This window comes from Bombus impatiens, unplaced genomic scaffold, assembly GCF_000188095.3.
Source record: "Bombus impatiens unplaced genomic scaffold, BIMP_2.2 scf_1112, whole genome shotgun sequence".
Classification (NCBI taxonomy): domain Eukaryota; kingdom Metazoa; phylum Arthropoda; class Insecta; order Hymenoptera; family Apidae; genus Bombus; species Bombus impatiens.
The window spans coordinates 316,634-331,423 of NT_177531.1; the positions used below are offsets into that span (position 1 = coordinate 316,634).

At 46.0% G+C, this 14,790-nt stretch overlaps 1 protein-coding gene across 1 annotated transcript; it reads right to left on the reverse strand.

The window, feature by feature from the left end:
- Positions 1–8,260: 8,260 nt before the first annotated feature.
- LOC100746791 (allergen Tha p 1) lies at positions 8,261–14,077 on the reverse strand. The gene is made up of 3 exons (XM_003493453.4): positions 13,728–14,077; positions 9,171–9,360; positions 8,261–8,747 (listed from the first exon to the last, which is right to left on the reverse strand). The coding sequence occupies exons 1-3, from the start codon at positions 13,743–13,745 to the stop codon at positions 8,602–8,604; spliced, it is 354 nt and encodes a 117-aa protein (XP_003493501.1). The 5' UTR covers positions 13,746–14,077; the 3' UTR covers positions 8,261–8,601.
- Positions 14,078–14,790: the final 713 nt, after the last annotated feature.

Genomic DNA, 14,790 nt, shown 5'->3' on the forward strand with positions numbered 1-14,790 from the left:
GTTACGAGCGAACGAACGAGCCACGATACGCTTGCTTCCACGGCCAACAGGGTGGGGGACAATTACACCGATCGGAGCGCATAAAAATGCATGAAGTCAGTGTGGAATTCCTAGAAATTCTGCGATGCAGCTCGACGTTACACAGGACCGACACAATGGATGCCGTTGAAGAGCGTAAAAGCGACTTTATACGGTTCTAAGCAACTGCGAACATAGCTGTTATTTCAAGGCTCGATGGAATGGTTTCTTCCCGGATATTCGATTGGAAGAAATGGTTTCTGGGTCTATCGTTTACGCTATACTCGCGTCCATATGGAACTTCTTACAACGATATCGCGTCTCGCCAGCTTCGCTCTTACGTACCCGAGAAATAATACGATCTCGTTCGTAAACTGATTCTCTAACGCGATATCAGTCTCTAATGGGCTTAGATCGAACAGATTTTCGCAATCGTATCGCAGAATCGGTTTGATTCTAAACATCGGTCATGTTCCGCGCTTCGTCTTAATAAACGGAAATCGTGATCCTTCGAACGAAGCGAGAAGTTTATCGTCACAGAACGTATTTAAAGTAGCGAATATCGCGTAATCAAGCGTTCAAAGAAACTGAAGAAATAGAAATACCTGATAAGCGGCAAGAACTTATTGGACGACCTAACGTTCATGGTAAGATCTATATACCGCGTATTAGTAGCAGTATCTGGTATTCATTTACGCTATTACGCGTATATACGTTTAGTTATTATTGTGTCGCGGTTGTGATGCATCAAGGAATGTCTCAGTTAGTGGTATAGAGGAATTTCGAGGTAACACGAGGTACATTTGGAAATTTGGCAGCGGTACCAAGGATCACTCTCTATATAGTATATGATATATATATATATATCTATACAGGAAGATCTATATCTATATATATACAGGAAGATCTAACAATGGAATTGCCACGACAATTATTAGCCGTGAATATCAAGGCCGAGAAAATTACACAGTAGGAGATCCCTCGCCACGTCGCGTCGCGTCGAGTAATATGATCCTTTCGACAGAAGCAAGGAAGGAACCTCCGACCTCCTCTGCTTCCTCCTATCTCTCGATCCTTGTAACCTCGTTACTCGAACTCTCCGAAGATGAGGGACGAATGTTCCCAAAGCGCGATACGTCGCGACTGATACGTGACGACGCAGCTCGTACTTCTCGATAATTACAATTCGGTTGATAATTCACCGAAGACGCCAGCAGGAGGCCAGTTTTACCGATCTAATAACGCGATAGTTGTATCAACGCACGCGCGTTTCCAGCTGTATTCGGCCAAGTTCGCTGTTATCTGCGCCTCTTGTAATTACATTTTGACATTTCGAAGACTACCGTATGGCATAATCTAATACGGTGTAATGCAATCAGGATGGCGCGCATCTTGCGCGGAAATCTCGCCTCGGGGAAGCATAGGCGACGATAATGGTGACTCGTTGCTCGAAATTTCCCTCCCTCGCCAGCCAACCTGTCTCCTCGCTAAATTAAAAGATACGCCTTTCGACGAAACAAGATTGCCGCGCGTTCTCTACATCGCGCGCGAATAAAACTGCTGGATCGGGAAACTTTAGGCGCGAATCCGCGACGATGCCGCGCCAGCAGGATCGAGCGTATCGAGGTAACGATCGAGCGATAAACCGTTTCCACGACACGTTAACGTATACGCGACGTATGCGAGATCTCAACCGTGATCTCGTCCGAAAGAAATCATTATTTGCGCTCAGCTCGGCGATAGAAAGCGTAAAGCGCGCGCCGGTCCCACCTTCGAACACGATTTCGCCGTTAGCCCCGAGAAATCGAGTCCGCCCCCGTGGTAATTTCAGCAGCGGCTACCGAGAGTCGTGGGACCAAGAAAGAAAGTTGGAGTACGTTCGACGAGCGCGTAATGTATGCCGGATAATGCTCGTTCCTTTGCCGCTCGTTGCCCGAGACGCCTCTTGGCCAGCCAGCACACCCCTTGCCAACCCTCTGCTCGCTTACCAGTCTCGCATTAATGCAAAGCGAGGACATGCAACGGAGGCACGACGTAGGCTACCCGAGGATGCTTCTTGCAAGAATAAGAGAACAGGATCGCTGGGGATGTCCCGGGATTCTGTCCTCTATCGATCTCTCGCGTATATAGACACTAACTTGTGCCCTCCGCAAGCCGTGCTATGTATCTGCCATATACATATACCAATCTCTCCATCCCTATCCATTCTCCTCCTTCGCGTCTCTTTTTCTTCCTCGTCCGTTCTCCCCTTCCTGTCCTCTCCGTCTCACGCTCTCCCGTTCATTCTCAATCGTTTCTTCCTCCTCTTTATCTTCCTTTCTCTTGCACCCTCTGTTCGCGGCTCACCGCCTCCTTGTCTTTGCGTCCTCGTCTCTCTTCTCGTCTCGGATCAAACCCGTCTCTATTCGTCTCGATCGCTCTCCTCGTTTCTCCTCGTTTCTCCTCGTCCTGCGCGTCCTAGCGTCGGTCCAGCTGTCCCTCGTTCTCGCTTTCTCGCTCTTTCTGCCTCTGTTTCCTCCCCTTTGGTTTCCTCCCCGTCCTCCCCCTCGCGCTATAGCTTCTCGCTCGGATCCTCTCGTTCTCTCCCGCGGCGAATTCCTGGCGTGCATACACATAGAACCCGAACGTGTACCACCGAGTGTCTCTCTCCGTTTGCATTCGCAGCGGGAGCAAGAGGGATGGAATTGGTCCACGCGCATAACCACGCTTAGCACCGAAGAATGTGTTATGTATACATAAACGACGCGTAGAACGGACAGGAATGTCTTTGTGTTTACTGCGTTATTGAGAGATGTGACACGCTTCCGGAAGTCCATCAGACGGTGGCGGTCGTTATCGAAAATCAGCGGTCGCGAAAGATTCGCCCGTACGTCACCATTGGCACGGACGAATTACGTTTCCCATGCTTAATCCTCTTCAACCGCGTCCATTAGCGTGACTTTAACGTAACCATCAAAAGGAGATGTTATTGCAGAAAGTATGCTAGTCGTAACCTTTGCTATTATCTTTATGGGCTATTAAAGTTTTAACCATTGTTTGTAACGTTAAAAAATGTAAGAGGATCGTTTATAAATTCGTTCGTACGCGTTTCACGTTCGTGATTCAGATCGAAATTAAGATTTCAAAATTCCAGGCAAAATTTAAAGGCTCGTTTTCATGGTAACGTTCGAATACAGAGCTTAACGAAGAACGTAATCGTTTCGAACGTTGACAGTCGCGGTTGCTTTAATTAGGGCGAAAAAATTTGAACAGGTACCAACAGCAAAAGCGAATATTGACGCTACAAAATGGATTCGCTGGTGACGCGTACAAAGAGGTTACACAATTATCTCGGAAAGTCCACAAAGTTTCCCGTTGTCTCCGATGGAAACTTGTAGCAAAGCTGCCGCGTTCACCAGGGACCAGCTTATACCACAGTCACGTCACCAGTAATACGACGCAAAGTCGGTCCGAAGCCGCGAACTCGCCATCGAAGAATATCAACCGGTCCTGCGAAACACGTAATCCTGCGCAAGATTTAACGTTTATCTCTTTGACGATAGTTAAAACAATGGATTTTCTTTACGTTACACGTACGATCGCGATCTCATCGATAAGCGGCAATTTTAATCGGCCGCCGATTCACCTTGCGACAGATTAGACGTTTAGTGCGCTCTTCTAATTATCGAATTAACCGCTAGTTGAAGTGAATGGGGAAGCTTCGGAAATCCACCGCGACGAAAATACCTCGTAATTAGGAGCGAGTCGAGTAGAACGAGTAGTATGGGACGGAATTGATCCGGCCTTACGAGCGACTATCACGTGAAAGGCCACTCGTTCGCTGGCTATAGGTCGAAGCAAAGAGTGGGGAATGGAGATTTTCTCCGTTGACACGACGATTTGTACGAGCAACAGGCAACTTTCATTAAGCCTTTTCGAGCCGCTACCTTCCTCTCCTATCTGTCTTCCTTTCTCTGTTATCTCTGCCTTTCCTTTTTCCTTTTCCCTTTCTCTCTCGATCGTATTCTCTTTGGCTCTATCGCGTAGTCCCCTCACCACGTGTCGAAACGAGCCGCATAATCGGGGTTCGTAATACAGGCCGGCTCAAAAATGCATCAACGTGTTCTAAAACAAGACTTGGACGAACAAAAGCTTGAAAAATGCTCGCTCCAAAGGTAACGCGTTTCACGATAAAGGCCATGATTGCTTATTTTTGTTCGGCCGTGGAACACGTTCCTTGGGGCAAAAATATCTTCAAAACGCGAGAACACTTCGGATATTAGATTTTACCGACATTTTGTATCGTGATTCTTCCGTGTAAATTATCGTTGCTGGTGGATCGGCGACGTATCGTTAACGTCGGTGGTCGTTTCACGTTTTGAAACGACCTATACACACCGAAGGATCACGTTCGCGTTTGTCCCTCTGCGACAAAATGCGTTTACATGTGTAGCGAGTGCTCGGGTCATCGGTGCGTCTGTATTGAGGCATTGTGAGCGGCAAGAGTTGCCGGAAGCGTATTGGACGCACTGAGCATTCCTCGTGCGCTTGAATCTCGTTAGCATTCTATCCTTTAATTCCGTTCCCAGTTTTCCCTTCTTTTCCTCTGTCGTAATTTCCATCGATCTCTATCGAACCATGTGCCTCTAATCGGCGAACACTCCCTTTCTATCAACCACTTCGAATGCTATCTTCCACGGCCGAGCATCTCTCTTCATTCAATTCCGCTTTTAATTCCTTTAGTTTTGCACGCTGTCCCACTCGCGCGTTAACAAACGCGCGCTGCATAACGTTAACGGTAACACGACCGAATTCGTTATTTGTTAATGAACCGTAGCAGAATCGCGATAAGAGGGTTGCATATGCATGGCATGATTGACACTGACGTCGATTACCAGACGAATACTACTTTGATTCGCGATAGCAGCCCGCTCGATACTCCAGTAACGAATACTCTTCGATATTCCAGTCGGCGTTCGCGCGGACCAAATTTAAATACGTTCGATACTTTCCGACGGCCGGCCTTAACCGAATCGAATCGAACCAAACTGACGCTTTATCATACCACCGCGTACCGCGTAAATAGCCAACTAACATTACGAATCGGTGTTTGATTCACCGTGTTATCGATTTACTTATTCCGCCGCAAACGCTACCTTGTTTGCGTTACGATGGCTCACGCCGTGCCCGATGAAAGTTACAATATTTCTCCAAACAATGCGTATCGAGCCGATACACGTACAAATAAACGGGTGCTTTTATCGCGGAAAATTTTCCTCCGCCAGCAGCGTCAACGAGCGAGCCGGAAACTTGTTTCTCCTCGCGTGTACATAAATATGGAGGAAAGCGTAGTCGTGTATGCACCGGTATTCGGTACGTGCGAAAATGCCAACGCCGCGCCAACCGAACAAATCAGTCGCACCGGACTCTTGTCCCATAACGTCTCCCTCTCGTCGAAAACTTCCCTTCGAAACTTCTTCCCGTGGCCTACTCTTCTCTATCGTTCACCGTTTTGCCCCTCCTCTTTTCTCTTTTCTCATCTTCCATTCCGTCTCCCACGCCTCTTTCGTCCGCGTTTCGTATATCGTCGTTCAACCGTATATACCAAAGTACGTATATATAGCAACTTAACGGTGCTTTTTTATCTGTTTTCCATCGACTGAAACGAGTCGGCCTCTCACGGTCTCGGGTGGTCGATAGACTCGTGGAACGTTGATCCCTTAAGCTGATGAGCCGCGTATCGAATAAAATCAGGGAGTTCGGTCGCGATCCTCGTGCAACATTTTAACGACACCGTGGATCTAGCGGAAGGAACGAGTGCAGCTCAGAGTAGGTCGTTTCACCGCGATCGTATAACGAATTATAATAGGGCACGAGGGCCGCGATCGAACGACCGCAAACAGCTGCGCGATCCTGCCACTCTTTCTACTCGACTCTATTCTTTTATTGTTACGAGAGAAAGATAAGCGTACACGCCGTGTACAAATATTCCGCAACGTCACAGAACATGCATGTAAAATTATACTACGAACGAGGCTTCTATCGTTTTATTATGGTAACGCCGGTACGCCTTCTTCGTATCATTACGTGGTTATTTCGCCGTCTTCTCTTTTTTTATTTCTTTCTTTTTTTTTTCTTCCGATTTTAAACGACAGTTTCGCACACCTCGTTCCCGTATCTCGTTTCGAGGTACGATTCTTTTGTTTTTCGATATGGAGTGTACTTTGGCGCGCGAACTCTTATATACATTTACTTACCCTTTGCTCCACCATCGAACTATAATATTTAAGCTGCTGGTAGGTAGAGTCGACTGGCGAATGAGCGATAAATTTGAAGAGGAATGCGCAAATATACATGTATATATGATCTATACGTTCCCTGTCGTCTATGAGGTACCGAGAAAACAAACATTGATTCTCGGCTCCCTCCGACGAGATTCAATATTTGTATTTCCCCGATGAAAGTGTATCATCGCGCATCAATCAAGAGGAACAAACGCTTGCCAAAATGTACATCGTGCGATCTCGATCCTGTCGTTTACGAGTTTCCACTTTACGCGCCTTCCAGCCCGCTAATTCTTTTACCCTTCGCCTATTTCTCTCGATAATTACAAAACAACCGCTTGTTAGCCCTACAAAACGTTTCCCAAACGAGTATACTCGGAAGAACGGCGAAGAATTAATGACTCTCGTTCGAAGAAAAATTAGCTTTCCCGTGAAACGAATTATAAACTTCGCGGAAATCAATATTATTGACGGTAATTCCCACGCGAATAGTCGAAGAGAGAAACGTCGATTTGTAGTCGATATCGCAATCGGCGCGGATCCGCGCAACCTATAATTTGCCTTCGGTAAAAAGATAAAAGAGAGAAAATCGCTGCTTGTTCAACGTCCGAAACGTTGCAGATCGAGATACGACGTCTCGATCTTTGTTGAAAAAGCGTATCGCGGTTGCTCGATCATGTTACGAACGTTGTAGACGTTATAGACGTGCATCGGATTCCGTTCAGCTATTTCCTATTACCCTAGCGTCAGACCATCGTAAACGCGTAAGGAAATAACATTCTATATACGACGCATGGTACAACGCGCAAACGATGTTAGACATCTGGCTAATTGGCTTACATCGGTCAACCACGCGTTAATTCGACCAGTGAATCGATCCTGCTGGAAATCGGCGACACGGTCTACGACACGGGTTTCAACGAACAGAAACGCCAAGTCCACGATAACATAGAATTACGGACAGCAGAAAATTCCAGACGTTCCGCATTTATCCGCAAATCTAATCGACGAAGAACGCACAGACGAGAAATCGAATTAATTTGATTTGCCGATGATCGAACTCCGTCAGACTCGTAATATCGTCAACATCCGAATTAAATGAAAACGAAGCGGCACAAAGAGAAAATACGAAAGGAGGGATTTAGCAGGGACGGAAATGGAGATAAATTAAGGCCAGAATCGCGATACAGTTCGAAGTTCCTGTAAATTGCTCGATCCGGAATATATCGTTAATTATATTCCAAGTAATTATCAACTTGTTGATTGTCGTTATTTCTCGATAAAACGGGATAAATGTTTACGCTATGTTTACGATATCGGGTAATTACGTTTCCACGGTTATACGACCTAATTGGAAATCGTTGGCTCGCGATGCTGTCGCCTTGCATCGTCTTGCGTCGTTCAAATATTTCCGATACCGTATGCAAGCCACGCAACATGCCACGAAGAATACATTGCGATCGTTGAGTAACGAACTTTCGTGGTTGGCTGATAGAAAGTGAAACTGCGCGTAGCGTCGGCTCGTGATGCGGCGTTTAAGTAGGAAAACCGGCGACGAGAAATATTCGTGGAAACGTTTCAACGAGAAATTCAGACGTTATAAAACGCCGCCTGTATAGAGTTTCTCGTATAGTTTACGGGAATAAAGCTATCTATTGTAATACAGCGAAATTGAAACCAGGCGAGACGCCGGAATAAAATATAAAATATGAATCCGGCTTATTACTTTCCCGCTACTTGCATCCGCTATTATTACTGTCCCCGTTTCTAACGTCATAATCGTAGACGATCATTCCCTCTTGCACTTTTCTTCGCTCTTTTCATTTTTATATACCGCTCTCGATTCGTGACTTTTCGCTACGCGAACTAGTCTCGATCGCTGAACAGCGTGAATTCGCTCCATACCCAATAATACATATTGCTCGCTTGCGAGCTCGAACCGAGCGAAAACGTGTCTTCGTGGAAAAGCGATTCTATTCTGTATTTTGGAAAACAAACTTTATTGCGGTATATAATACGATTGTCTCGATGTGTATAAAATACTCCTTATGTGTGTAACGCTGTGTTAACGATCAACGATAGTAAACGTGTTCATTAAGGAAGATGAAGAGGTGTTGGATATAACGCGTGCCGTAAGAACTCGATGTGAATACGATCGTACCTTTCTCTAACGTACGGAAGAAAACAATTGAACGATGGTTTAAACGGCTATTGTAGGCAGATCGCCGTTTTCCTGTTTCCTGTACTTTATCTTTTCTTTTTTTATCCACGTATCCACCATCGCCGTTTTCCCCTCAGCTGCTCCCATTATCCCAACGTCTTACGAAACTCCGGCATATTGCTGCACTATCTTCGACCACTCCTTTGGATAGGTCCGTTGAATGTGTGAAAGGACCTTCTTGATCTGTCGTGTTTCCTCGGGGCTACATTGCGGGCAGGAGCCTCTCAAAACCAGTGGTGCTAAACCTGGATAACAACGCCTGGGTTAAATCGAATTCTGCTGGTAACTTTACAGAAATTTATCGGCAAAGTCTCCGAGGAAACACACGGCTCTCGAAATACGGATATAAATCCAACCTAAGCAATTCGATGACTCGCCGTTCGGAACAACGTGAACTTTCCCATAAAATCGATTTAATTCCACCCAACGTTAACGTATCCATTGAATCGAAGAAAATACCAATCACCGCGTTCCCTCCCGACTACTCGCGACAACCTTTCTTTTTTTTCTTTTTTGTAGTCCACACGATCCATTGGAAATTCCACACTGTACCGTGTTTCGTTCAGGACAATCGCGAAACCTCGGTTACGCAAGAGACAAGACGTCGTGAGTTGTGCGTGCCTCCCGTCCCTTCGCCCGATGGATTTATAAGCCCAACGAACACGTACTTTTCAAACGTCTTCCGACAGGATCACAAGGAGCTTCGCCCAACGCGCACTTGAGTTGTCTCCTCAAGTAACGTTGGTCGCTCAGGGCCATATTTAGTTGCTCGTCGGAGACTCGAGATCTTGCAGTCTGTCCTTCTTCCGATTCTGCCATAACAGCGTAAACGAGGAAGGCGCAGGCGACCAGCAGCAGCTGAAACATAGTTGGAGATAGTTAAGTGCTGCACACGGGGCTCTAAGTAAATAGACGTTACGGGAACTATCTTTAAAAGGTCGAGGCACTTTCCGCACATCTGGGCACGAAGCAATTAAGGAAATTCACGGTTAACGAGATTGAGTGGCGCCTATCCGATACGACGAGATAATGATACAATTCCAAGTTTCTAGATCGATCGATATCGTTTATTTAATTGGTACACACCGAGTCGCGTCGCGGAACGAAAGAGAGGAATCCAAAGTTCCCATGACTCGTTGAAAGCAGGAAATTGAACTGGAATATAATAAAAGGATAGGTAACGGATGGACCGAGCCAACGAGGACGAAGCGAATTGGCGGATGTTACCGCGGTAAAGGTCGGAACACACGAGTATACCTAGGGTGAAATAGCGAAAGGGGATAAGGAAAGGCTAGCTGTAGACTGCGACTATACGCTGCCCTGGCGAAGCACGCCAAAGCTAACATAGCTAAACAAGCAGTAACCACCGTGAGTAACGAAGGCATGCGCGTACCTACGACTTTCGTTTGTTTGCTTCCGTTGGTCTGCCGACTCACCCCGGCTCCTATCAACACGCTTCCGTGTTTCGTTGCATCTCTACATTGTGTACGGCGACTGACTAACGAGTTGCCTTTTAAATTACTTCGTTCGCCTTCGTTCGCCGTTTTCCAGGCAACGGTGTGTTCGGTAACGATATCGACTCGAACGATAATACTATTTGCTTCGTCCACGTAGCACGTGAGTTTGCCTCCGCGCGAAAGAACAGAGAGGAAAATTGTTCTCACCGTAATCCGGATTCTTTCTCGCGAAAGAAATAAAATAGTGGACGGAGTGGTCAAAGAAGTAGGTAATTCATTAATCTCTCGCCACAGGACCAGTCTATCCTCTGAGACTGTACGGTCCCATTTAAAACAGGAACGAAGTAAGAACTGGAACGAAGATAAAGCTTTGTGATCCGGTATTTTGTAGACTACGTAAATAGTCCGAGGGTAATTAATCTTTCGTAGTTTGTTATAAGTTTCGTCGAAGAATTGTACCCTGACTTATTTATACTATATTTTATTTATTTCGAACTATCGGTTATTTCAAACGAATGTTATCATATCGTAGCGATAAAATAATACCTAGTTGTTACACTTATTAACAAACTTGTAAATTATATTATAGATTGCATCCTGCCGAAAATAAGCAACTTCCTCGATATTCTTCAATGGTAACAAATATACGTATGTATATGTAAAGTTCTCCGAAATAGTCACCATAGTCACCATAAACGATTCGATCGTTCCGAGTCCCCGCCATGCGTCATATTTGCACGATCTTTTTCAGAAACGATCTTATTGTTAGCTTTGCTGCCGAATGGTCCGATTGCTTGTCCATCTGAAAAGTATGGAGCTAGTCGGTGAAAGAGGAAGAGAAACGTAAAAAATATTTCCGATTAGATCGCAGCTGCTTGACAGATGAATATACTTTGGCAGTATATTCGGCATCCTATGCCCGACACACCTTCTCTTTTTTTCATTCTTTTGACACCGGCCGTGACGAATATTTCAAAGTTCGATTTTATTTTCGTCGCGCTGTACCTCTCGACTGCATGCACCTCCCTTGACGATCAACCTCGTTTTTAAACAACTCGCATCACAATCCGGAACACGCGGTCCTTCTCTTCTTTCCTTTTTGTTTCCCTCTTCGGTGTCGTTTTGTACTTTTTCCAATTACCCTCTCCCACCTCTTATCCTAAATTACTAGCGAATTTCGAGAATAGATTTCAAAGTTGACGTGAATCGCACGATTTTTCTTCCATTTGTACATCTTCAACGGTAATCGCTCATAGAAGACCCGTGTATATTTCCTTTTTGAATCAATTCCGATTCGCGCGAGTATCTCGCATTTATTTCCTTCTAAATTACATTTACGCTTTGTATTAATTCTATCAAACTATATTAACCACTTTGCCTTTCCTAGTTTTCCATCGTTGGGACATTTCTCGCTGCAGAGGGAAGATTAAGGAAATAACGAAATAATCGTTACCAACGTACACGATTCTTCGTTCCAATTGCTTTGCTAGAAATTTCATTAAAACGTTAGTTTATTCGTTTAAACGAGAGTGAGATTCAGACGCAAGAATTTAAGAAACGCACAACGAGATTAGGTAAATTTGATTATCGCATAGAGGTAAGTCGGTCTTCTCCCTTTATAGCTATAAAATAAAATATTCAGCGATATCACTGGCGATAACGAACAGTCGTCGACTTGCCAAAAGTTAAATCTTAAGGCTCGATCGATCAACTTCGTGACTTTTCATTGGTTTCCCCTATCCGCTATAATCGGCTGAATACTCGAACAGGATCAGCGGTGAGTTTCGATTTTCCTATAGGCGTGCTAATAATCGCGACGGTTCGGTAAATCACCACGTCTCTGTATATACACGGTCAGGAATGATTTGTGGATTGGATGCCGGCTCTGGTACGTGCACGCAAACCGCTTACTTCCGCAAATCGATGTGGATTATAAGAATTATTGGCCGCTCTAAATGGCAAATGGGTGTGATATAGATTTTATTGCTGTCACGTCGGCTGTAACGATAGTAACCATAACGTTGTGGGTTATTACGTCCGAGCTAGACGATGCTGACGATTCCTCTCGTCCATGCATTCCGCGTAGATCCTACGTATGGCCCGTTAATTGTCGTCACAGTCTATGAATGATAATTCACCGCTTAAACGGGGGATGCCTGGAAAACTCGTGCCATTTGTAGCCGTAATATTCCGCCGTAGTTATCGGTGGACGCGCGTGTACGCAAGCGCGCGAGCACGCGACTTTGCAAGCCCCGTGTACGATAAATAATAATTTATTGTTCATATACGACTGGCCGAAATGCCGTGCTGTTTCAGTTATTAAATTAATTTACAATCGCCTAGTTGTCGACTGGCATCCGATGGACAACGATTACACGACTCTGTGACTGCCGTTCGATATCGACGATGCGCCGAATGAATCGTAATTCGCCGTACGGAGGAGAATGCCGGCCAGTGTAAATATCGAATTGTAGCGAATTAACGGGTGCCATCCTCCACCGTTGAACGCGAATTCCTCGCGAACACACGCAACGGGTGTAATGGAATTTCTCAATTCTCTCCCAAGCTTTCGAACAACGCGCAATACGATTTAGTAAGGACGATCGAGTTTTAAGTAGAACTAAACGACGAAGGAACCCTTTCCATCGGTTTGTTATTCCGTGCAGTTGCCGTTTCCATGCCATTGTTCGTAAACGTACGATTGCGACACGCATAAGTTATAACGTTGCGACGCCTTCGATAAATGGATTTCGATTGGATCGCTGCAAAGCTGAGCTACGTGCCGGAACTTAATCATGTTTTTCCCGATTGACGGACCAGGGAAATATCAAGATCGATATGTTCGTCGCTTATCATCTTGCTCGATTTTTCGTTCGCTTCTTTTTCAATCGGAGGAAATAAACACGTTACAGCTGTTTTCAGATTGCATGGAAATATATCGCGAAAGAAACGAACGAATACGCGCGCGCACTTAGCCGATATCCTCTTTCCGACGAAATAACTGGAAACTCGTTGCCTCTTGACGTTTATTGGCTCTTTAATATCGCAAGGATTTCCACTGTTCGGCTCCGTCAGAGCCAGTCGCGAATTTTTTCCGAGAGCTCTTATCGTCCCGCGAAACGCGTATATACGTTAATCCAAACGGCACACGGTTCTGCGCTCTAGAAAACTGCTTTCTGTATCACGATACGCGTGTGCAGTGGCACTTTCGATTCGCATCACGAAAATCTATCTAACGCGACGGTCGTTGCGACTGCTTCGTCTCGGACAACGTTTGTTCGTTTCGGTAAGAATAGCGACAGAGCTGTTTAAAAAAGCAAAACAGAAGTTCGATGCGAGAAAGCGAACTTACGTGACCGATATAAAATATCGATGCGAAACAACGTGCAATCGTAACCGATAAGGCGAGATTCTGGCGGAAGGGATTACCGCGGTAATGGACCATTTAGGCAGAGTGCGATCGGTATTCTCCGTACGTAGACTTGATCGGGAAAAGTTAGAGGTACGTGACTTCGAAAACGGCGATAGCCCGTCTCGTCTTCTAAATATTCAAGATAGAGAAAGGCAGGATCGGTGACGGTATCGAGTTCGCCAGGCAACCACCCCTATGGGAGCATGGAGCGGATCCCGTGACGGCGGAAATAGGGAGAGAAAGACAGCGGGAAACAGAGAGAGCCCCTCCGGATACTGCGAAACTTTAAATCACCGGGCGTACGTGTACATAGGGTGCGCGTGTATCTACCTGTTGCACGTTCGTCACTCACTCACCTTGATTGTCGAAGCCATGTCGGGACTCGTTGATGCGCGATAGATTTCCTGATATCGCGCTCCTTTTCGAATCACGTGACGCGAAGATAAACGCTAGATCGAAGAAAGGAAGAGGAGCCGTGTGCAACCGGCGGCTGTTCGGTGTAAGCTGGAGAAATGAAATAAAACCGAGAATAAAGGCTTACGATCGTCCACTTGGCTTACGATGTCCTTTCACCACGAAATCTCGCAACGCACTGGCCCGAATGTACCGTCCGTAGCCTTTCCTCCCCTTCTTCTCCCGATAAATACGAAAGTGTGTGTAGCGGCCGACGACGTGATGATATATACCGGTAGTTCTCCGTCTCCGGACACCTCTCTGTGTACCAGACGGTTACGAGGTAGGGGAAGCTGAGACGTGCGTGAGTGTGCGCCGTACAAGTTGCACTTTTCTCCCCTTCGTTCTCGCTCTTGCACTTTGCTCGTTAAACTTCTTCCGAACCGCTGCGCTTTCTTTGCTCGGCCGTTCGAATCGCGTCACTCCGCGCGCCACTTTACTCGCGTCTCTACGCGTCCGCTTTCCGACGCTTTCTTCCCAAACGTTTAACCTCTTTCTCGACCTCCTTCGCGTTCACGCGTCTTCCTATCTCGTGGAAAAAACCCAATTCCCACGTGTTTGCTTTCTTTAAACTCTACGCGTCCCCCATAGTATTCGTCATCTTTCACGCGCAATGTTTCCAACAACGTCTGCCAACGTTCCACCACGACCGACCTCGATCATCCGTGTAGATTTATGGATTTAGTTTAATCCAGAAACTTGCATAGGCGACGACCCGCGTAACCGTCTGTTCTCCCAGGTCGTACATTTTTATTTTCATCTCCGCTATTAATTACTCGAGGTATCCTCGTCGAGGAAAACCCATATCGATCATGCCGCTCGTTAAAACCGGTTGCATCGGCGCTGTAACTAAATATTCTTTCAGTGTCCTCACTCGTTTACTTCTTCCGCGTTATCCAGGAGGAAGGCTTCGATCACCGCGACGTCGACAATTTCCGGCGGACCATGCTTATTTCTGATTTCCAA